Here is a 24,505-nt window from a genome sequence, read left to right on the forward strand (position 1 = left end):
CCATACGCTATAGTAAGCAACTATAGGTCTAGGTACAGCCTTTAACAATGAGCAAAACCAATACCCTATAGTAAGCAACTATAGGTCTAGGTACAGCCTTCAACAATGAGCAAAACCCATACGATATAGTAAGCAACTATAGGTCTAGGTACAGCCTTCAACAATGAGCAAAACCCATACCCTATAGTAAGCAATTAAAGGGTTGGACATGACAAAATGTAATACAATTTAAACAAGAAAACCATGATTTTTACTTAATCAAGAAAAACTTGGCTCTGGATTCAATATCAACACAATATGACATAAAACTTTTATTGAAATTCAGGTAAATAAACAAAGGAAAATTCAATAACAAATTCCATTTCAAATTTTGTTAACAATTGATACTCGTCAAAAAATATATTACTCACAATTGAATCCAGACATGGTGATGAGTTTACCATTAATGCTATTCATATCTTTATGGAAACATTATTTTAACATTACAATTCTACCATTTTTAAATTCAGACAGGCTTTGCTCATATCCATTTTTACATGCCATTTTGAAAAAGCACAGATTTTTATTCATATTAGACACAAATGAATATAAGAAAATATTGTTTTAATTAAATAAATTAATTTTTGAACGAAAACTACACTTTCCTGTCCCTTATATTTTTTTTAACAATAGGAATAATATCTTCTCATTTTTATGAGAAAAAAAAAATTCTTTTAACAAAGGAAGACACTAAAATGTGCATACTTACAAAGTACAAGTTTTATTGACTCAGCTGAAATACTATTACATGAACAAATAAACATATTTAATATTGCTATGAATGAATCTTAATTTAATTGTATGTTATTTTATTTATTCAATGGGTTAATCTTTATATCATGGTTTTGGTGGGAATGTTCTATCTTTGATTTTATTTTTAGAAATAATTTATAGTAAACTTTATTTATATTCTAAAAACTAAATCTTTTACCGTCTGCATCAATTTTTTCATAACCTACTCCATAACCTTTTTAATAATAGTTATTCTTAATCGATTCCTTTTGCATTTTTAACAGTAATTTGTGCATGTTTTATTTCATGGGGGTCTGTATGGGGTTTACAGAATAGAGAATAGTCGACAAAAAGTACAGAATAAAGGGAAAGAATAAAGGATAGAGAATAAAAGAATAATGGGTAAAATAAATAAAGAAAAGAGAAAAATGGTCTAAAAAATTAAAGAAGAAAGAAATAAAGGACCCCCCATCCACTCTTTCATGAATATCAAGAAAGTTAAAACCTTATAAACTCTTATGTATTATCCTTTTTTTCTTTCACCGAGGATAGAGTGCAAAGTGTTATTTGCATATATGTTAAAATGTTCACAAATGAATAGAATTTGTCAAATTATGCTATTATCCAACACACAAGACATTCCTTCCTACTATGAATATAAGAAAATATAGGAATTACATCAATGAAACAGCAACCCAATATGACACAAAAACCATGAGACATCTACAATTATCATCAATTACATGTATTATGACTTGTCACAATTCATCTAAGAAGAACAGCTGTCTTTTTCCAGAAATAAAATGTAAAATAAACAAGATTGCATGTGTATTTGTTCTAATCATACCCCTACTTGTAATTTAAAGTTTTGGAAAACAGAAAGTGGGTGTCTGAAATATGAGAAATAAAGTTCACATGTTACAACTCATTACTGCCAAGCTGTAGACTAAAGATGATTGATTGGTTGATTTTCGTGGTGGTCAGTTTTTATAGGTGGAGGAAGCCAGACAGTCAGGATTCTACTTCGTCAAAATTATCTCCTCATTTCGCCATCTTATTTTAATAATCGTAAAAATGGAAGCCATTGCAGTGATGATGCGCTGTCAATTTCGCTCTTGAAAACCAATAAATTTATCCACATAGCATCACTATGATCCTTATATGCCAGTTGTACTTTAAAAGACAAATGTATCCACTAGCTATTTAGAATCATTTAATGTACTTTTATGCATTTGGTCAACATAAAACTATTATCTGATCGGTTGTCAGGGGGAATTTTTCGAAAGCTCAAAATATTTAAAAAAATTCTAATTAAATATTTCGTGGAAGGGCAGACTAAAAATTTTCAGATGTTGAAGACTCATTACCCTAGATAACACACCAAAAACATGTTATGCATTTTTAAGATCCACTTGAAAAGTCTGTCGTCAAGTACTTTTAGCAAAATTTTGTTATTCGAACACATCTTCTCTGTTGTTATGACTCATTAGAAAGGTATTTCATTTGACCCATATATTTCATTTTATAGTACTGTAAATTTTTAATGTTATTATATCAACCTAGAGCCTAAATATATAAAAATAATAGAATCTGAAGCGAGATGATGTATCAAATATTTTTCTTTTATACGTTTTCAAGACAGAATAGTCAACTCAAACACGCCTAAACATATAAAGGTGTACTCGACTTTCTCTTTTCGATAAAATTATTGCCCATTTTGGGGATTTTTTGCCAAAAAACTGTCGCCTTGGAATTTTTTTTGGCGGAATTTATGCTTATGCAAAAAAAGATCCACATGTATTTGCACCTACCACAATCGACTGTTTTGTGAAAATTTGTCTATAATTCAAAAGTTTACAAATATCTCAAAGCTCCATACCATAATTTAAGTAAAAAGTTTTTACTAAAAACTCATACATTAGAGGCATACAATCCTAAATTAGGCACTTTCATTAAACTTTTAAAGCCCATAGAAACAGATGTAAACAATTCAAATTTACCAACTTGGCTTTTTTTTCCTTCTCTATTAACAAAGAGTTCCATTTCTTTTGTTTAATTTCAACTGGGTTTCCGCCTGAGAGTGCCCAAAGAGAACCACTGACAATCCTGGTCAATTAACATTGGAGTCAAGGGCACCTGCCATGTGCTGGATTCCAACTTACTACTTCAGAGTTGACAGGCTAGTGATACAGTAGTTCGACTACTTAGACTACTCCGCCACATAAGTGTGATGATTTCTCCCCCCCCCCCCCCCAACATTTTGTAAAATTCAAAGTATAGACAATCAGGTGGTAGATGTGAAAAGTGCTCACATGTTACAATTTATCACTTTCAAGCTTATCAAATATGAAGTTATTCTGTTTACTAGTTAGTATCTTAGAAAAATGTGACAGAAATGTATCTTGGACAAACAAACAGACAACTTGAAGGCAGTTCCCAGTCATACAGTGGGTGTAAAATAACATTAAAATGAAAGTACCACAATATCTATGATTTGTATCTGATATTTTAATAAACCAGTAATATTGCAACAGAAGTGATAAAACATATCAAAATATATAATATTGAATGTCAAGTGGATTTATTATAAAGGTATTTTGAGTACTGTAAATTCAGAAATTATTGCGATGTTTTTATTATTGCGAAAAATGAGACAGGGTTTTAATCGCAATAATTTTAACTCGCATTTTGAAGTTTTTTATATGAATTAAACAGGATTTTTCTCAAAACCGCAAAAATTAAATCGCAGTTTAGTCTAAAATGACAAAATCGCAATAATAAATGGACGCAATAATTTCTGAATTTACAGTAATACATAACAATAGGAAGATCATCTTAATAAATTTACATTGAATAAAATAGGATTTTCCTAAAGTGAAATTATTGAGAGGGGTTTTATATTTAGCCCTTATTTCACGAAAAAGGTAAAATTGTGAACATATCCCTAACCCCTAAATTAGATCTTTAAGGACAATAAGAATATTATAAAGTATAAGAAAGGGTAATAATAAAACCTCACTAATTTACACATGTTTTGTAAATTTAAACTTCATGAAAAAAATCTTTACTGTAAGTTAAAGTTGATATTTCAATTTTCTGGAAACTCATAAGAATAAACAAAACAAAAAATTATAATCTGTGTTTTTGTCAGAGCGGATGATGGTTTCAGCTTATTTATATCTATCAAATTAAAACCTTGATCTGCTTTTACATGGAATGCCCAAGCAAAAAATCTTTTAAATTTAAACCTAATTATTTTAGGTTTGATTCTTTTAAAAAACTTCTTTAATTTATATATTTACTGACAGTAGAAATCAGTTTCATGATAGCTGTAGAGTATTATGTTTTCCTGTCAGGCTGTCCATTACTTCGTTTCTTTTGGTGTCATATGAATACATATTCTTGTTTATTTTATGTTTTAATTTCATTTCAAACATCTTTTTAATTATCAAAAATTCCAGTCAATTCTTTTTAAAAAAAATTGGCAAAATTTTTTCCCTAATATTATAAACAATATTAAATTCAATGAATTAAATATTCAGCTAATTTGAATGCAGAATGTTTCAATTTGTAGCAATTAACAAAACAGTTTAATCTATTAAGTATTAGGAACCATATAATAAAATTTGTATTTAACTCATGATCCACAGTGGGGGAGGGATCTTCCTATATAAAGGTACTGTAAACCGGGAAAATTTGTACAGTCTTTATTTCATGATATACCAACTGAAACTCAATTTCACGCCGTTTTGAATTCTCGATTTGTAGAAGGCTGTACAGAATTTAGTAAATTATTTTAAAATGGCACAGTCATACATGTATCGTAAAGCAAGTGCTGAAAGTCGATCAAAAACCTTTTTGTCTATTAAACAAAGTGAACATTTTTCGTTGGTTCATTGATGCACATGAAGATTTCAAGATATTTGTGAAGTGAATTATATAAAGTAAAAGTAAACCCCTACATTTATGTTTACTTGTAACATTCACTATTAACATAAAAGAATGCTTTCAAATTAGTAAGATCAAATTAGAAGCTGCGAGGATTATGGCTAATTAATCAATCTTTTGATCATATTAATAAGTGTAGCAGATTAAATTTGGTTATTCAATTAAAAAATTGTTGAAGGTGTCATTTACTTAATTGTCACAAGTGATGTTTTTTTTTATATACTTTGTGTAAATTTAGATGCGGAAATCATCGTTTGCCAGTGGAGACGGGAAGGTGGCAAACTATTCCGAGATCGGAAAGGTCTTGTCACCTCTGCAGCTCTACAGATATTGGCGATGAATTTCACTACATAATGTCATGCAATTTTTTCAACATAGAAAGAGAAAAATATTTACCACATTATTGTAACAAAAATGCTAACATTATTAAATTTAATCATATATTCTCATTTGAAAATGTTGTTGAACTAGAAAAATTGTGTAGATTTATACGATACATATAATTGAAAGTCTGTCCTCCTGGTTAGAGGAACTGTAATATTATTATATTGTTATTTATTTTCACACATGCGAAACACAATATGTATTATATATGAACTGTTATTTTCTCTGTAGCTATGTACTAGTTTATGAGAATAAAATCATTCATTCATTCATGTTTATATAACGATATCAATAATTTCCAGTTCCTTAAAATAAATTTCATATCAGTTTGACTTGGTTCTTTGCTTTTGCGCCAAAAAAATCCTTCATTTGCACCACAAATCATATTTCATTTGCACCAAAATAATACATTTCAATTGCGCCATTAATACAGGTAAATAGTATAAATAATAGATCTATATTGTAAAGAGACTTCTAAAAAGAATGTTACAACTTAGTTTTGATAGCATAATATGATTGTATATATTAGTTTTTTAAATGCTGAGGTTGTACTTTTTGCTGGTCTAAACCATGGTTGACTGTATCATTCAGTGTTTTTATAATGGTTTTGCTGTCAACATCTGTGGTGATTCTGGCTTTAAAACTTTTTGGGGGTACATCTATATGATTTATCTCCATTTTTCAATCCATTAGATATCCTCTATTTTTCTCTGAATAAATTGTTATAAAAATAAGGAGATGTGGTATGATTGCCAATGCGACAAGTATCCACCAAAGTTCAATTGAAGTGGATGTAAGCAATTATAGGCAATTGTATGGCCTTCAACAATGAGAAAAACCCTTAATGTATTGTCCTATTTGTCACCTCAAAAAATGTGAACACTATATATTGGTATGAACTCACTTACTTAAACAAAGGGGGGTGGGGGGCACACTCTACAACATTTCTTAAACGAGCCTCGTATTCAAGATACACCTTATATTAAAATGTGTCCGCTATATTACCTGTAAATTGGCACAAAAGCAGTATTTATTTTTGGCAAAAAAGAAATGGTGCATTTTTCAATCTTTGGTTTCTAACACTGCCTTTCATTAAGAAATAAATTTTTAATTTGTGATATAGATCTGTCGTCTGAAAAACTGTTGTTATAAATTGGCCCTGTATACATAATCCTAGGTTATTTGTATATGTTAATAGATGGTCTTCATTTTTTGAATTAGTTCTCCTTGAAATATTTGCAAACATTTTATTTTAGCGTTTCCACTCTAACAGCGAAAATAAAACTGCCACGAAAATTTCCCTGTTTACAGTATACACAGACGTATTGCTGGTACGGGTAACTTTTTTAAATGTCAAATATATCAATGGGGTGCAATTTCGCAGAGAAAATATAACATTGGGTATAAATTTATATGTCAATGGGTCATAAATCTTCAACTTCTGTTAAGATGTTCATGTCTGTGTCATGATCTTATTAAAAAAAAAACACTTTTAGAAATGACATATATCAGAAAAAGAAACGGTACACAATTCTGATTTTTAGGGTGCAAATTGTATAAAATGTAAATCATCAATACTTTAATATATATTTCCATAGACTGTAGATGCTATTTATAAAATAGAACATGTATCAGCATAATGCATAATAAGATGAAATCTGTCTTCCATAAAGTAAAATTAACACATTAATCATTATTACATACTAAAGATTAAACTTTCAGGCCATTCAAATCAATGTTCTGTTGACAAGACTGTAACATTATGTATTCTAAGATAACAAGACTGAAAATTCTTGCCTTTTTAATTTATTATGACTGAATACAAGTCTTATATTAAGAAATTTCACCTTTATCAATGAACCATAAGTAAGTTCAAGGTCAGTTTATCCAACACAAAGACATGAATATAAAGAGATGTGGGATAAATGTCAATGAGACAGCAACAAAAGCACAAAAATACCTAAAAAGATATAAAGAGGGCAATATAAACACTTCAACAATAGATAGACAGATGTCTATTCAATATGTCAAGCTGGCAATCATCACCAGTGATCAATTTCACAAAAAATCTTAAGAGAAAAATTACTCCTAAGTCATGAACATTTCAGTATAACTCACGATCATTTTTTGTCGTAAGATTTTTTGTAAAAGTTGTGAATAACAGAAATGATCAAAGATCTGCCTTCAACACCAAATTCTCCTGATAACAAACACATGACATAAGACAACCACTGATGAGGTTCCTGACTTGGGAGGGGCTCATGAATATGTTTTGGGGTTACACTAGTTTTTGAGATCTCAACCCCCTTTTAATATCAATAACTGGACTATGAAAATTAACATTAAAAAATCATACAATATAAATCAGTACAGGAAAAGTACTTAACTTTAGAATAACAGTGTAATAGTTAACAAAACACAAGAACAATCTTATATTGGTTCTATAGACCATATAGGTTGGCTAACATTCAAGGTAGGTGAGAACCATTGAATTTTGAACCATGAATAATGAGGTCAAGGTCAAGTTACCCCTATTAGAGGAACATGTACATACAGTGATTCTATGGATAAGTTGACCGACTACTCGTTACAATTAGAAACTGAGCTGAGCACTAAGAACTTAAGTAACAGAGAATATGACATAAGGGCAGGTACTTAATTATTGAGGCACCAAATTATTGTATTCTATTTTTAAATAATTTTTTTCCAGGTTATCATGTTAAGAAGTATGAAAATGTCAAATATCAATTTCAATGTAAATTCAAAATATTTATTAAACTATTGTTGTAAAACACACCATTAATCTGATTTGATAAACGTATTTACACTTTTGGTATTTAGCTAAATTTTGCCTCCGAATGACCTTAGATCTACTCCGAATCACCTTTTGACTTCAGGCAACAATCACTTTTTAATTGTGACGTCAAATGTTTTGAATTATGATGTCAAAGTTTACAGGAACCTGTGTGATTTTACGTAATGGCGGACAAATTTGCATACAAGTGTAAATACGTCTATAAAAGGGGAAGTTATCATAACTACCAAATCACAAGAATTTGAAAATAAAAAATTCTTAAGGGTTCCGCGGAACCCAGTGTCTCGCCTACTTTTTCTGTTAATCGCAGGCTCAACAAAAATGAGGAAGTAAATCAATAAAAATATTCCTCTTAATACTATCTTTTGATTGTAAGAAGCTTCTGTCCAAGTTTGGTAAAATTCCAGGATAGTTTATGAATCTAATAAATGTTTTAAAACTTTAACTGCAGACTGAATGTAATGTTAACTGAAAGAAAACAAAATTTCCTTCTAGATACTAGCATTTGATCATAAACAAGCTTCTGTCCAAGTTTGGTACAAATCCAAAATAGTATAAGAAAGTTATTAAAATTTTAAAAACTTTAACCACAGAGTGAATGTGTTGTTTCCTGGCAGAAAATCTAAGTCCATTTAAAAGTAAAATAAGGAAAAAATGGATTTATTTTTTTATAAAATTTACTTCTAGATACTATCTTATGATCATAAACAAGCTTCTGTCCAAGTTTGGTACAAACCCAGGATAGTTTAAGAAAGTTATTAAAATTTTAAAAACTTTAACCACAGAGTGAATGTAATATTTACCGGCAGAAAAACTAAGTCCATTTATAAGTAAAATACAGAAAAAATGGAATTTTATTTTTACAAAATTTACTTCTGGATACTATCTTATGATCATAAACAAGCTTCTGTCCAAGTTTGGTAGAAATCCAGGATAGTTTAAGAAAGTTATTAAAATTTCAAAAACTTTAACCACAGAGTGAATATTTGTGGACGCCGCCGACGACAACGACGACGACGACGCCGACGCCGACGGAATGTAGGATCGCTATGTCTCGCTTTTTCGACTAAAGTCGAAGGCTCGACAAAAAGGTCTGAAAACAGAACATTTATTTTGAAAGGGCCAATACAGCACTATTTTTTTTAAAAATATTTACAAACTAACATACATATACGTTTGGGCTGCCAGTAAAAATATCTCGGGTCTTTGAAAGTTCTTGCATATAAACTTTAATGAGTCATTGGTCTAGAAAGTATATAAGCATAACATGGGGCTTCTAAAAAAACAACCTTCAAAGACCCCAGTGTACTTTTGTCTGGAACAACCTTTATTACATGAATTATATCATATTAACATTTTGAGATTCTTTGTTTAACAAATTAATACATATAATACCAAATATTCCCTGAATATCACTTCTTCTAAAGACATTTAACATAGTTCTTGATACTTAAGTTAAAATATCCAAACTAATACCTTTCTGACTATCTAATTTATTAGTAATTCATAGAAGACACAATATTACCCTTCTTCTGAATTTTACAATATTTAAAAACATTCAATACAATGTGAGGACATTTTAATTGTTCATTGAGAAACATCCATTAACACTTAATTTTCTTCCAATTGCTAATCATGAATTCCTGTAATAGGAACATGCAAGAAAAAATAATTGACACTGCACGCTTCACATGAAATCAGGCATGTATTATTTCAAATATTTAACATTTGATACTGAAAATCTGTTTATAATGTATGACAGAGATTTATTTCAAGTTAAAAATGAATGGATGTTGCATGCCCAAATTGTAGATATGTTACTATATGTTTTTAAGATATTTAGAAGGTCAATATCAAATTTGGACTTGAAGGCTAAAGACGGGAAAACCTGTCTCTAAAAGTACTGATGTAATGCCAAAAAAGCTTGACTATAGTTGGAGTTATATCATTTTAATCCATATGTTCACCCAAAACTAATCATTTATTCAGAAATGTTTAAGCGAATGATTTATTCTCTCTAAACATTTATTAAAGTATCTATAAATACAATACTCATTTCCGAGTTTAAATCAATTATTGCACAGTTAGTTACTCTGACAGGTAAAATAATGTAAAATAAAATCACAAGAGTCTAGCTATTCTAAATCAGACATTCTGCACTTTCATTTCCAGAATTGTATAGATAAATTATAATTTATGTAACTATTAAGATTACAATTCATATAGAATTTGTGTGAAACTTATTAACATGAATTCATACATTTCTATAAAGCAGTAACAAGTAAATAAACTAAAGAGGAGTATACAGTCGGTTTAAAAAATCTACATCAAATAAGTATTTACATTTAACAGTCTGAGACATCACACTTTTATTGATAAAGGTTTTAGCTAAATATTATAGTTTTAAAAGTAAATATAGTTACTACCACTGCATTGCATGGGGTATCATTCTCCAATAAGGACAATTACATTTTACAATGTTAAACAGTATGGTTTGTCATTCAGTATGACATCTATGTATGTGGGTTTTTTTTTCCATGCCATCATTATGTGAAAATATAAGAATAGCCAATTGACATTATAACCGAATTTTGACTGATAAACATGAGAACATTTGAACCACAAGTTGATTAAATGAACACGAAGTTGGAAAAAATTTAAATTCAATATGATTTATAAAATATCCTTAGCTAACATAGCTACTTAAAAAATTTACAACAACAATGACATTCTACTAAATAATTTGATTAAAACTGGATTTTCTTTGATACAAACAACAACAATTTTGGATCATTTTATTTTAATTGAACCGACCTTTAATTTACATATTTAATTCATGGAAGGGTGAAGGGGAAATAAAATCTAGTTAGGAAATTTAATCTCCATGGGGTATTTAAGTACAAGAGGGTCTAATGCATCTCTTATACATGTCAGAGGTGTTTTTAATCTCACTAATACTTTATGGTTTTTAGTATGTTAATATAAACTTGAATGTATTTTTAACACTCCTTTGATTGTCATTATTGGGTATTTAATTATATAATTGCCAGGGCAGTATCCCTCATGGGAGTTATCCCCAATTAATAAGGAAAGTTGCAGTCTGCACACCCAAATGTTAATGTTTACTGTCCTTAAGTGTTATATAACTGAAGTCTATCATAATTTACCTAAGTAACATAACTTTTCAATATCTAATATAATGGGTGTATATTCAGAACTCAAAAAGGAAAATTTAATTTTGTTTTATCCTTCAGGGAATCATCGTTCAGATTTGTGTCTGAAGTTAACTTTGACCTCTTTGTAACACAATTCTACTCAGTTGACGGAATTCCATCACTATCCAACAAGTCAATACTTTAATGATACAGACAGAACTTGAAAGAAATCAACTAAAGGCAAATGAGACAAAAAAAAAAACCAAAATATCCTGAAAATTTAAAACTAGACAAAATAGTAAAAACATAATTCAAAATTCAAAAGTTTTTTATGAATGCTTCAGTTGAAAAGTAATTTATGCAAATTTGCAAAGGGAACTAATATCATTAAAAGACATGGTTAAACTTTATCATTCAAAATAAACTTCAAGGACTATTTCATTATCTTCAACTTTAGTCTTTTATCAAATTTTATGAACAAAAGAACACATTGACAATGAGACATCAATCAAACAAGACAAGTTTGCAGAGATAGACGTCTGAGACAAAAGTCACCCTATAGAAATAAAAACAAAGAACAAACCCCCTAAAGAATATAGTATACTGAAAATCCTCCTTTAAAATATTATTCATAAAAACTTTGATTTGGCATGGCCAATATTAAAAACATGATTGGCTGCCTCAAAACATTATTTGTATTGTCTGTTTGGATATTCAAAATATTATGGTAACAAACAAAAATTAAGTTATGATAAAACCTTATTCAAGCAAAGGGCAATAACTCATATTACTATAAAGTACACATTCTCTAACAATATCATTTAACGAGAAATCAAAGCATCCAGCCACAGTCATGACAAGCTGCTCATACATTATGTCTGACATATTTTTAATGGACGGACAAAAATGGTCCTTTTAAGCCAACAATGGGAGAAAAAAGTTTCTATAACAAAAGTGAAAAATGCAACAATTATAAACAACAATATCATCAATCATCTTCAAACAGGAAGAATCCTAAAGCTGGAATTCTGGTCCTCATGATGGGATCATTTTTCCATTTCTTGTGAGTCTGTAAAAATTCTTCTGTGATGTTTCTAAACTCTATAAACATGTCAATTAATTTTCTGAAGTATTCCTGGCAGCGTTTCCCATGATGCAATTTGAAACAGATCATTAACTGTTCTATGAGCCACAGCTGGATCTCCTCAACTTTATCAGGATTTTCCAAGTGAGCTCGATCTACAGGAAAATTAAAATCTTTGTTAATTTTAGTACAAGTGCCGCTTTTTTATATCATTTTAATGACAGCTTGTATGCACTGAATAAATATAGAATGGATATCCCCTTTCTTTCACTGTATACCTTATATTAAATCAAATCCTTATTGAATTGATACACACTTGCCAATTTATTCTGAAACCTCCAATGTCCTGTAATTTTTTATCACTTGTTGTATACAAAAAGTTCATTTTAAAAAATGATTTTTTTTCTTTGAGACAAATAAAATTAAATATAATAAACATGTAAAATTCAGATTTTGTATTGTTAATCTGTCGGAAAATGTACCCATGTCTTGCTTTACCTTGTGTCTTCTGAATATTCATTTGATATATAAATATAGATTCCACCACTGCAACAAGTGTGTTACGATATTTCTCCACTAAGACAGTTAAATTTTAATATTTAAAGCGCGAGGCTTGCCGAGCTTTTTGAATAATTAAAATTTAACTGTTGAGAGTGGAGAAGTATCGTAATACATAAGTTATAGTGGTGAATTCTGTTTCTCTAATGATTTTTATCCTTCCTTTTCAAAGATTTACAGAAAGTTGTGTTCTTTATATGTAACGTCATCAGACATGGTTGCCTTTTTTCATGATGTCACAATAGGAAATTCAGAAGAAACCAAGAAAATTTGACGTCATAATTAAATTTCGACCAATCATTTGCCAAGAACAGATATTTCACTAGTGAGGAGAAATATTTTTTCACACCGATCAAGAAATGTGAAAATAGCACAAAAATTAGAGAAATACAGATTCTACCATTGCATCGAGTGTAAGGAAGCTACCATTTGATTTTTATGGGGGGCTTGGATGAAAAATTTTGTCCTACATTTTTTTTAGTGGTAATCTCTATCCTCCCATTTATTTTCACTCTATTCGGTCCTGCCTTTTTTTTTTATTAGTTTATCCTGACTTTTTTTACATAAATTGTCATCCTGCCTTATTTTTTGGCAAAGTGTCTCATCCTGTTTTTTTTTTTTTTAACTCAGAACTCCTGTCCTGCCTTTTTTTTCAAATTTTATCCTAGCCCCCCCCCCCCCCCCCCCCCCCCCTCTAAAAATCAAATGGTAGCTCCCTAATAAGATTTTTATCCACTTCCGACAGTTAAATTTTCAGATTTAATATGGAAGACTTGCTGAGCATTTTAAATATTTAAAATTTAATTGATGATGAACTTTGTTATTTTAACAAGATTCTTGTGTCCATATTAGTAATTGACAGACAAACATTCTATCAAACAACATGAGCTTGATAGAACAATTGACTGTAGGAATGGTTTGAACTTACTGTGGAAACAAGTCACAACATCACAAGTATAACCAGATATGTTTGCAGAAAAGGAACTTTCAATGGTATATCTAAACTAGATGTCATTTTACTTTTTTCTTGGATATCATCTGTTTTGTTATAACTTAAATGATCTCTTGATGGTCACTATCTTAAATTTTTTATAGTTGTATTCCTTAACAGCAAATGTGTGCAGTATAAACAAGAGGCTCTCAAGAGCCTGAATCGCTCACCTGTAATTTTTTGCTTAAATCTTTGATCAATGATTATTTTTGCTTTTCAATATATATTAATAAGTGGCTTAAAAATGCCATTTAAATGTTCTTTGTATCTGTCATATTTTCTTTCAGAGCAGGTAGACCTTGACCTAATGAATACTTTAACTTCTTGCCTGATTTCCTTTTTTTGAGATATAAAAACTGCATTTTAACCTATGTTCTATTTTTAGCCATGGCAATCATGTTTTCTGAGGAAACAGAAAATAAAAAACAAACTTTATTCTAAATAACCTAAGAATCATTCAGCTAAAGTTTGGTTTAATTTGGTTCAGTAGTTTCAAAGGAGAAGATTTTTTAAAGTTAGAAAACATGATAAACAAATTGTGTAAAATTGTCCTTAAAAGGCAATAACTAACTCCTTACAAGGTTGGCAAAAAAGCGGTCAATACTAGTATTGACCAGGCCGGCGGTAAATACCGGTAAATACGGGGAAATACTGGCAAATACTGGTCAATTGAAATTTTGATAAGATATTACTATTAAATACAGTCCCTACCTGGTCAACTACATGGTAAATGGACAAATATATTAACAGGACAGAAAGTCACTTATTTACTACATTGTAAAGGACAAAAAGTCACAATTAATTAGTTAACAATTTTTTGAATATGTAAGGGAAAATCCTTGAAATGAATTCATTGTAATGTTTATGAGATTGATAATGAACATGGTTAAATGAAGATTTATTAAATATTAATCCTACAAAGGATATTTCTTGGTACCATGAAGCCAGTCAAGAAAAAGACTATGACAGCTTGTTTTCTTAACAGTAATTTCATCAAATGTAATAAAACAATGTCTTAAAAATTAGTCTTTTCTTAATCAAAGGAACAGTTCTTTCAAAATTGCATTGTGACTTTCTGTCCTGTGATATTAAGCCCTACATTCAATAACTGTTAGTCATGAAAATATGAAAGTTTTCATTTCAAAATTAGACTTTTTTAATGATATCTTTTCTTATATAAATTGAAATTTTACATGAACACATCATGGACAGTGATTATTAGAATAAAATTAAAGAAAAAGAAAAACAGCAGCCAAAGTATAGATCCTTCAAAATTTCCATTTTCTGTATTTAGTTTTAGAAGATATTTATCATGCAGTTGAATAGTCAGGAATAAAATAATTGTTTTAAACAGTCTTCAAAAATAACTTTTATGACTTTTTTCCTGTTATGTCAACATTTATTAAGGGACAGTTGTAATATTGAATAAACTTTTGACACCTGCTTGCCATATAAAAGGTAATGCCCTGATAATCTAGTCACCTGTAATTCTATTTACCTGTTAAAATCAAACCTTGTCAAGAAAAAAAAATATATATATATTTTATACATGTTGAAATAACTGATATCAGTGTTCTCCCCAGGGCCTTTTAGCATCATGGTAATGTGATGGTATATTTCTTGAATGTGATTTTCTTATGCGTTGTGTTATGGATGTGATGCTATAATTTTTAGAAACAAGATGGTATTTCAAATTTCCCTGTTTACCAAGATGCTATATGAAATATCTGGGGAGAACACTGTGATATAGCAATTTTATATCCATTCCTTATAAACTATGTTATATCATTACCCATAAGAACTGATCAATACGTCATTATTCATGCTAATAGTTGATAAAACATACCAATATCAATCCTTTTTATAAACTGAATCATGCCATATGAATAAAGTTAAAATAATTTCCTCTATCAACTAAGATTTAACTAACATTGATAGTAAAATCTGTCAAAAGAACCATGAAAATTTCAATTGTCCAGTATTTGCCAGTATTGACCACTTGAGGAGTATTGACCGGGGCGGTAAATACCGGTAAATACCACTGGTAAATACCAGGCGTGGTATTTACCGCCCAACCTTGACTCCTTAAGGGGTCAATTGACAATTTTGGTCACATAAACTTATTTGTAGATCTTACTTTGCTGAACATTTTTTGCTGTTTACAGTTTATCTTTATCTATAATAATATTCAAGATAATAACCAAAAAAACTTCAAAATTTCCTTAAAATTACCAATTTAGTGGCAGCAAACCCAACAATGAGTTGTTAGATTCATCTGAAAATATCAGGGCTGATAGAACTTTACCTATTGAACACTTTTACCCCTTGTCAGATTTGCTCTAAATGCTTTAGTTTTTGAGATATAAGCCAAAAACTGCATTTTACCACTATGTTCTATTTTAGCCATGGCGGCCATGTTTTTTGACGAAACAGAAAATAAAACACAAGCTTTATTCTAGATACCCTAACGATCATTCAGCTTAAGTTTGGTTGGAATTGGTTCAGTAGTTTCAGAGGAGAAGACGTTTGAAATAGTTTACACCAGACGGACGATGACAGACAACAACGGACGCCTAGTGATGGCAAAAGCTCACATTTCCTTCGGAAAGGTGAGCTCATAAAAAGCCATTCCTAGATAGACATAAAGTTTTTGTTGGGTAGTTTGTATAATAATTTCTAACTTTTAAGATTATTTTCTATATACCTTGCCATCAATAGTCTAATTGCCAACCCATTTGATTGATTTTATCAAAATGTTTGAACACAAGTTGTTTCCCTTTGCTAATTGTTGACTGGTTTCAAACCAGACAAAATGGGCTTCTGGTCATGCGAAGCATGATAAATTTAAAGTGATAAATGTATATATAGGTGTGTGTTTACTAATTTTTAATCAGAAATATCTATTAACATCAAAACTTTTTAGCTTTACAAAAGGTTAACTGAAATTAAAAGATTTGAAAATTTTAAACAATAGACACAGATAAGTTTGGTCTTTCCGTTAGCTCTTCATTGTCAATGAAAATTTCTGACACTCCTAAGGGAAACAACTGGTACAAATGGGTCTCAAATTACAGGGTCAATTACCTGATTGGCAAATAGACTATTAATATGGTGGAGACTTCAATATACCTCAGCATTAAAAATTACGTAGAAGTCTTACCTCTAAATGTGAGTGTGATTCCAAGGACTAATGCTTTTTCCATCTGAGTAAAATCAAAATGTTTTATTTTCCGAGTAAATTGGAGCCAGTTCCTGAAGTTAGCATTGTTTAGAAATCCACAAAACTGGGTCATGTGATAAGTTTCACCTTTGTATGTCATCATTATTTCAGTATTTGGGTCAAACGCTTCATGACTACTGATCATGAAAAATTCAAAACGAGATTCTGAAATATAAAGAATAAATATCAAAAAAATATCTAGCAGGGTTCATAAACTAGATGCCCTAATGAGCCTGAGTCGCTCACCTGGATATGAGTGCATCTTCCACAATGGCCACTTTCCAACATTGTAGACTATGCACTGTGAGACTATGGTAAAATTTATGGCTTAAATCCCTTTTTTCTTGATCTTGAATTCCTGGTCATATTTTTCTGTCTAGTTTCTCTCTATCTGGGATAGGTTTGCCAAAAACAGAAAATTGACTGAAAATCATCATTCTAGGCTAAAAACTCCTTTAAGAAGTGGACTGACAATTTTGGCTTAGTTGGCCTATTTGTTGATTCTGTATTGATGATCATTTCTATTGTTTTTGATTTTGCCCAAAGCACAAAAAATCATAAATAAACTGGTCATTTAAGGGCAAAAATTCCTATAAGAAATAGTCTAAAGAATTAGGCCATGTTGACTTATTTGTAGATCTTGTCTTGCTGCTCATTTTTGCTTATTAAAGTTTCTTTTCATTTCAAAATAATAGGTAAAAATGCAAAAAATTTATTAAAACCATCATTTAAAGGCAATATTAAACTCCTATAAGTAGTAGTGTGACTATTTCAACCATATGACTTATTTGTAGATGAACATTTTTGTTCATTAAGTTTCTCTATAAATATTATAGTTTTCACAATAACAGGTGAAAACGAAAACATTAAAAAATCTGCACTGCAAAGTTGGTCAACTGTGGTGAAGGGAAATAATTTTGACTGCCACTAGAAATAGAAGATATACTGGTACTTGATAGGGACAGAAATTTTGCCTTGCAACAGATCCTTCAAAGAATCATTGCAAGGGTTCTTTAGAATGCAGAGAGATTGACAAAGATACATTGAATATTTCAATAAATAAAACAACTAAATGTAACTAGATATCATTGAGATGGGAGCCATCTCTGTGGGCCCCCCTGTGAATAATTTGTGGTAAAAAATTTGTATCTTTATCATTGGACATGGGGTTGTCAATTGAAACCGAAGTTTATGACCTTGACCTTTGACCTAGGAAGTTGAACATAAATTATGACACACCCTCTGGTGTTGGTTTGTATACATGTCAAGTATAAACATTGAAATCATAATGGTTCTAAAGGTATAAAGCGGCCACGATCTTTACCATAGGACATGGGGTTGTTAACTAAAACCAAAGTTTTTGACCTTGACCTTAGACCTACCAAGTTGTACATACATTATGATACACCCTCTGGTGTTGGTTTATATACATGTCAAGTATAAACTTTGAAATCATAACGGTTCTCAAGATATAGAGCGGACACGATCTTTACCATAGGACATGGGGTTGTCAACTAAAACCAAAGTTTTTGACCTTGACCTTTGACCTAGGAAGTTGTACATACATTATGACACACCCTCTGGTGTTGGCTTATATACATGTCAAGTATAAACTTTGAAATCATAACGGTTCTCAAGATATAGAGCGGACACGATCTTTACCATAGGACATGGGGTTGTCAACTAAAACCAAAGTTTTTGACCTTGACACTTGACCTAGGAAGTTGTACATACATTATGACACACCCTCTGGTGTTGGTTAATATACATGTTAAGTATAAACTTTGAAATCATAACGGTTTTCTAGATATAGAGTGGACACAATTTGTTAAGGACGGACGGACAGACTGATCACTATAGGGCGTCGACATTCGGCGGGGCCCGGCCCTAATTAATATACATGTATATCAATTCAAACATGAAAATTATTTATACTTGAATCAAGTATATACATGTATATATTTTTGTGACATGAAGTTATAAAAACATTAAAGATACCAGTACTATTTCTTACATTTAATATGATTTTGCACCTAAGCAAAAAGACATAAAACGAAAAAAATGTGTCAATGCACATGAAAAGTGCACCTGTCTAACAGAAGATGGGGTTCAGCAAACTATCAATCTGAACCTGTCGAGTATTCAAATGAAAACCAGTTTGGCTTATTTTTTTTAACTGGTGTGGCAATTCTACACGTTTTGTTTTATCATGTTTTTGTACCTGTTTTGCTTTTCTGTCTTTTATTTAAGCACATTAATCAATTCAATGGCCTCCTGAATTTGAAACACTTATGATTTTGCCATGACGTATGTAAGTTTAAAATACCTTTAAGAAGAGAAGCTTGGTCAGAAACAGGGAGATCCATGAATCCTGGGATAACTTTAGCAAAGTCTATAAAACCTAAAATCAGAGTTGTCATAGTCTTATTATGATCTTCAAAAAATTTATTCCTGTTGTCAATGTCAATTCCAGTAGCTTCAAAAATGGCTTGATGTTCCTCATTAGATAGGCATTGTAAAGTTCCAAATAGCTGCTTCTGTAACTCGTACTTTTGCTGAAATATAATTAAGACAGTATACAATTTGTTTTGTACTACATACATGACATATTTAGGAGCATAATAAATAACATAAAGGCAGAAATATTATTTGACTATAAACTGTAAAGTAGAAAGGTTTAGAGCTAATTTCCTAATGCTTGTAGATTGAGACTTTGTTTGTATAAATGTTTGCTCAATCATTGTAATTAAGATTGACATCTGCAAACAATATAAATAGGCGGAGTTAAACATGTATACATTGTAACTTAAATTTAATTAGATGTTATCCTGGAGGTTATGAATCTAAATATAATGTATACAGGTTTAACTCCGCCTATTTATATTGTTTGCAGATGTCAATCTTAATTACAATGCTTGAGCAAACAGTTATACAAAAAAAAACAAGCAAGCCAACCAAAGTCTTACTCTACAAGCATTAGGAAATTACATCTAATAAGAATAAACTATTCTATTTAAAATAAGGATCAATGACATTCACTAGGAATGGGTTAGCAGACTGGTTTTCTAATGCCAGTACAAGTCGCATTTATCGTGCAAAAATTTCACCAACTCCAAATTGCTCAGAAGGTTATGCAGCAGTTTTACCTAAGAAATAATTCTAGGAGTATCCTAGACATGTATTGTAGGGGCCTCAGTGGCCAATTGGTCTAAGTAGTCGAACTACTGTATCACTAGCCAGTCAACACTGAGGTTGTGAGTTCGAATCCCACACTGGCAGGTACGCTCGACTCCAATCTTAATTGACTAGGATTTCAGTTTTCCTACCGAAGGTTGGTGGTTCTCTCTTGCCACTCCGGCTTCCTCCACCAATAAAAAATGACCGCCAAGAAATAGCACAATAGTGCTGAAAGTGGCTTTAAACACCAATCAATCCTATATTGTAGTTACCTGCCCTTCCTGTAATATTGCCTGTATTTCTTCTTTACTTTTAGCCTGCAAAGGAGTTAAGTTAGTCATAGCTGAAACTAAGTTACTTAAAACCTGAGGCCAACACTGCCGTGGAAGATCAATCTTTGCATCAAATAACGATTTCTGTCGTTGTCCACACCCGAAGAAATCGATTCCAATGAAAGGTTTTCCATCTGTAGGAGTAAGTATATCTTTCTGAGGATTGCTACCTCCACTAGTCACTATATTTTCAAATGAGTCACACTGACCGCGTTCACTGCTATTTATATATGAGTGATCGGTATCGCCAGTGACTGGACCAGTACTAGATGCGTCAATGTTGGATACAGCAGTACTTGTCTCATCGGCGCCATGATTGTTATTGTTTTTTTCAGTATTACATGAACCTGGAGATTCACAAATAAGAGCAGCTCTATTCTGACTTGCAGCTTCTGCTAGAATGTCCAAACCAGCAGATAACATGCTGCGTTCATGAATTTCTCTAACTTCCATTATAGTTTTTGTCCTTTCTGTCAAGGTATATCTTCCCTGACGAACAGCTGAAAATAGATGTGAATAAAGATATTAAGATGAGAAATGATTAGCCTAGACAACTATTAAAGCTCCTTGCTTGGGATATAGTTTTTTGAAGAATCAGATTCATATAACATACATGCACCGGTACAGGATTCCTAGCTTTAAAGTCGATAGACACTAAAAATGAATGATTATGTACGACAGACATTTTTAAAATATTCTGTAAGGAAATTTAAATGTATAATATATATAAAAATTCAACTTTGATGATAACTATAAACATTTCAATTATAATTATCAACTTTTATTGAGGACATTATCATATTAATAGGTTTCAAGAAATTAACACTAAATATGGTATATGTACCCATTTTTCTTTGTTTTCTTGCTTCCCTGGTACATTTTGAATTTACAAAAAAGTGTAAAATTCGACTGAGTAGCAATAATATACAGTTTAAATATCTAATGTAAATTCAGCAATTATTGTGAGGTTTTTAAAAGCAAATATTGCCAATGAATGAGTATTGCAATAATAAGAAACGGCATTCTGATATCTGACACATATACCTGTATGCAGATTTTCCTCAATAATTAATCTTGCATTTGTGTCCATCCTTCAAAAGTCGCAAGTATAATCTCACACACTACTTTCTGAATTTATGGTACCTTTTAATTGAACAGTTTTGTGTATAAGTTAACTCTTACTCGCTCTGTATATTTAACATATTTTTTCTTATACTCCCACTGAATATTTTATATCTATTTACTCATACCCCTTAGATATCTTATATCTGTTTTCTCACATCCCCTCTGGATATCTTACAAATGTATATCTCTTTTCTGAATCTCTCCTGAATATTTTAAAGTTGTTTTATCATACTCACCTGGATATCTAAATAAGTTCCCCATGGATATTTTTCTATCTGTTTTCTCTTACCCCTGATAGATATCTAAATGTTTTCTTATTTTCCCGTTGATATCTTATATATGTTTTCTCATACACTCTTTGGATATTGTATGTCTGTTTTCTCATACTTCCCTGGATATCTAAAATATGTTTTCTCATACTTCCCCTGGATATATTCTCATATTCAACCTGGATATCTTATGTATGTTTTTTCATACTCTATTTGATTATCTTGTATCTGTTTTCTTATATTCCCCTTTGATATATTATATCTGTTTTATCATACTCCCCCTGGATATCTACTATCTGTTTTTCTCATACTCTCTCTAGATATATTATATCTGTTTTCTCATACTCCCCCTGGATATATCTTACCATCTCTAGACATTCCAACCATTACACATTTCTGCATTCTACAAGCAGAACAATTTCCTCTTCTTCTATCTGTTATTTCACATTGACCCTCCTTCATACATTTATATGGCTCCTTCCTTTGTAAATATCTTCTAAAAAAACCCTGTTGTAAAAGATAGAACAGATTCAATATACTACTGACATTTCAAATATGTTCAAATGGGCTAATGCCAATGTTGTCAGCACATCTTGATTTCAAAGACAAAATAAAAACTGATATTTCACAGGTGAAATAATTCCTGTATTTTCCCTCCAGGGAGAGAATACAACAATAGATGTTTTGAATGATGGAGGTAAAATATTGGAATCTGTAGCAAGATGATATATTATTTGCTTTTGTTTTATAGCTTTTAAAGACAAAGTAGTTAATTCAAGAACGCATGAATGTTAAAGGTTGTACTGACTTTCTATTTACAATAAAATTACTAACCATTTTCAGGATAATTTATTACCATGATTACTGTTGCCAGGAGAAATTTAAAGACTTTTTTGAAATTGCAGATTTAACCTCTCTCTTGGGAGGTTCCAGCTGATATTTGGAGAGTTGACAACTGTACATCTAATTTTCAAATATATACATGTATAATAAAATGAAAATAACTCTAGAATGAAAAGTACATGTAATGCTGCTTATATGTTAATTATACAATGTATAATGGAAAAAGACTATTTTTACCTCTGATTGTTGACACCCAGGGAATTGTTTCTTAAGGCCTATCCATGTAGATTACCAAAGCTGTCAATGAGGCAATTTGATAGTGCTGATTGGTTACTTGTATCAGCATTTTTATTCTTGAAAATTGTCAAAACTGCAGTTACTGACCAATTACATCAACAAGTTTGCAAAGTTGAAAAAGAGAATCAAGCTTTAAAGGACACTGGCTTTTTAAAATTTCATTGTAAAAAGCAAAGACTGTTATTTCTTGAAAACATTGATTTGAAAACCAGCACAAAACAAGTACAGAGAAAGTTCCATTTTCATGTTGTACCATACTTTTTAGGGTAGTACAGTGTTTTCATGAAATGCATGAATTTTTAGCAAGTTGTTTCATAAAAACTGCATGCATTTGCACCAAACCTAAATATTCAAGTTACATTCGGACCATTTAGTTTCCATACCAATAAAATAAAACAGATAAAAAATAACCTGAAATATATATCTATTTTAAGATTAGCCTTTCCTAACAGCAGTCTTATACCCTGTTTTGTTTCTCCTATCTCAGAGACCTTAAAACATCATTTATTTTTTTTCCTTTTTCATGACTATGATACATTAATTGCAATTACAAAGGAACCTCGGAGCGCTTAATAATTGGATCAATTATACTGGTCATTAAAGTGTGGTACTGGCAGCCATCATTTCTTCAAACTGAATGTGATCAATACCTTACAAGCTTCACAACTGTTTACACCATAATGGATTCCTGATGCTTTGCCATTGCACACTTTACAAGGGGGTAACTCCAATGGTGTAAATGTGTATCCAGGTTGTCGTTTAGACTTTGGAGGTACAAGAATAATTTCTTCCGTTGGTCTGCTTTCTGTTTGGTTACTTTGATATGGTGAATCATCTGTTGTCATGGATATTATTACTTCCTCAGCAACCACAGTCTGGGGATCCTCGATTGAAATTATCTCCTCCTCTATCACTTCACAAATTACTTCTCCCTCTTCCATGATTGTATATTTTTTCTATGGCATTTTTCTCTAATGAAATAAAAAATGATACATAGTTAATAATTTAACTTTAAATGTAAAAAAAAGGTAAAATTTAGTACATACTGTCATGACTGTACACAATACTAAAGCTACAAGCAGACGACAGGAAAAGTACTGACACAGCATGATAGACTTTTCTGACTTTTAATAGTAGCACTTATATGCACATACCATACATGTATGTGCATATAAGTGTATGGAGAATTTTTAATAGGTATATTTTTCTTCATGTAAATTTTTCAATTTTACTTCATTTTTGTACTTTACCAATCAAAATATTCCAGGTGTGACTATCTATCAGAGGCGGATTTAGAGGGTTTTTCAGGAGGCCCGGGCCCCCCTTTTGTGGGAAATTTTTTGTTGATTATATAGGGAATCACTGAAGCATGACTGGAGCGGGCCCCCTCTTAGGCAGTCAGTGGGACCCCCTTATGAAAATTTCTGGATCCGCCACTGTCTATTTCATTTACTGGTATAAATGTACCGGTATTTAAATTTGTCATACATGTATTTACTGCAGTATTTTCAGAGAAAAGATCTCAATGCAGTAGTT

The 24,505-nt window shown here is 31.0% G+C and overlaps 2 protein-coding genes across 4 annotated transcripts in view; one reads left to right on the forward strand and one right to left on the reverse strand.

Moving 5' to 3' along the window:
- LOC127704734 (U1 small nuclear ribonucleoprotein A-like) overlaps positions 1-24,505 on the forward strand; it is a 1,100,970-nt gene that overhangs the window by 947,052 nt on the left and 129,413 nt on the right. The window lies entirely within an intron of this gene.
- Positions 299-24,505, reverse strand: part of LOC127704719 (nuclear receptor ROR-beta-like) — a 30,385-nt gene continuing 6,178 nt past the window's right edge. The window contains exons 2-7 of the mRNA XM_052208918.1: positions 23,620-23,940; positions 22,195-22,336; positions 20,376-20,935; positions 19,253-19,481; positions 16,867-17,091; positions 299-12,312 (exon numbers count right to left, since the gene is read on the reverse strand). Coding sequence (XP_052064878.1) covers positions 12,062-12,312; positions 16,867-17,091; positions 19,253-19,481; positions 20,376-20,935; positions 22,195-22,336; positions 23,620-23,910 — 1,698 coding nt within the window. The 5' untranslated portion in view covers positions 23,911-23,940 and the 3' untranslated portion in view covers positions 299-12,061. The remainder of the gene's footprint in view (positions 12,313-16,866; positions 17,092-19,252; positions 19,482-20,375; positions 20,936-22,194; positions 22,337-23,619; positions 23,941-24,505) is intronic.

The sequence above is a fragment of the Mytilus californianus genome, unplaced genomic scaffold, assembly GCF_021869535.1.
Source record: "Mytilus californianus isolate M0D057914Y unplaced genomic scaffold, xbMytCali1.0.p SCAF_6, whole genome shotgun sequence".
In the NCBI taxonomy this organism is placed as follows: Eukaryota; Metazoa; Mollusca; class Bivalvia; order Mytilida; family Mytilidae; genus Mytilus; species Mytilus californianus.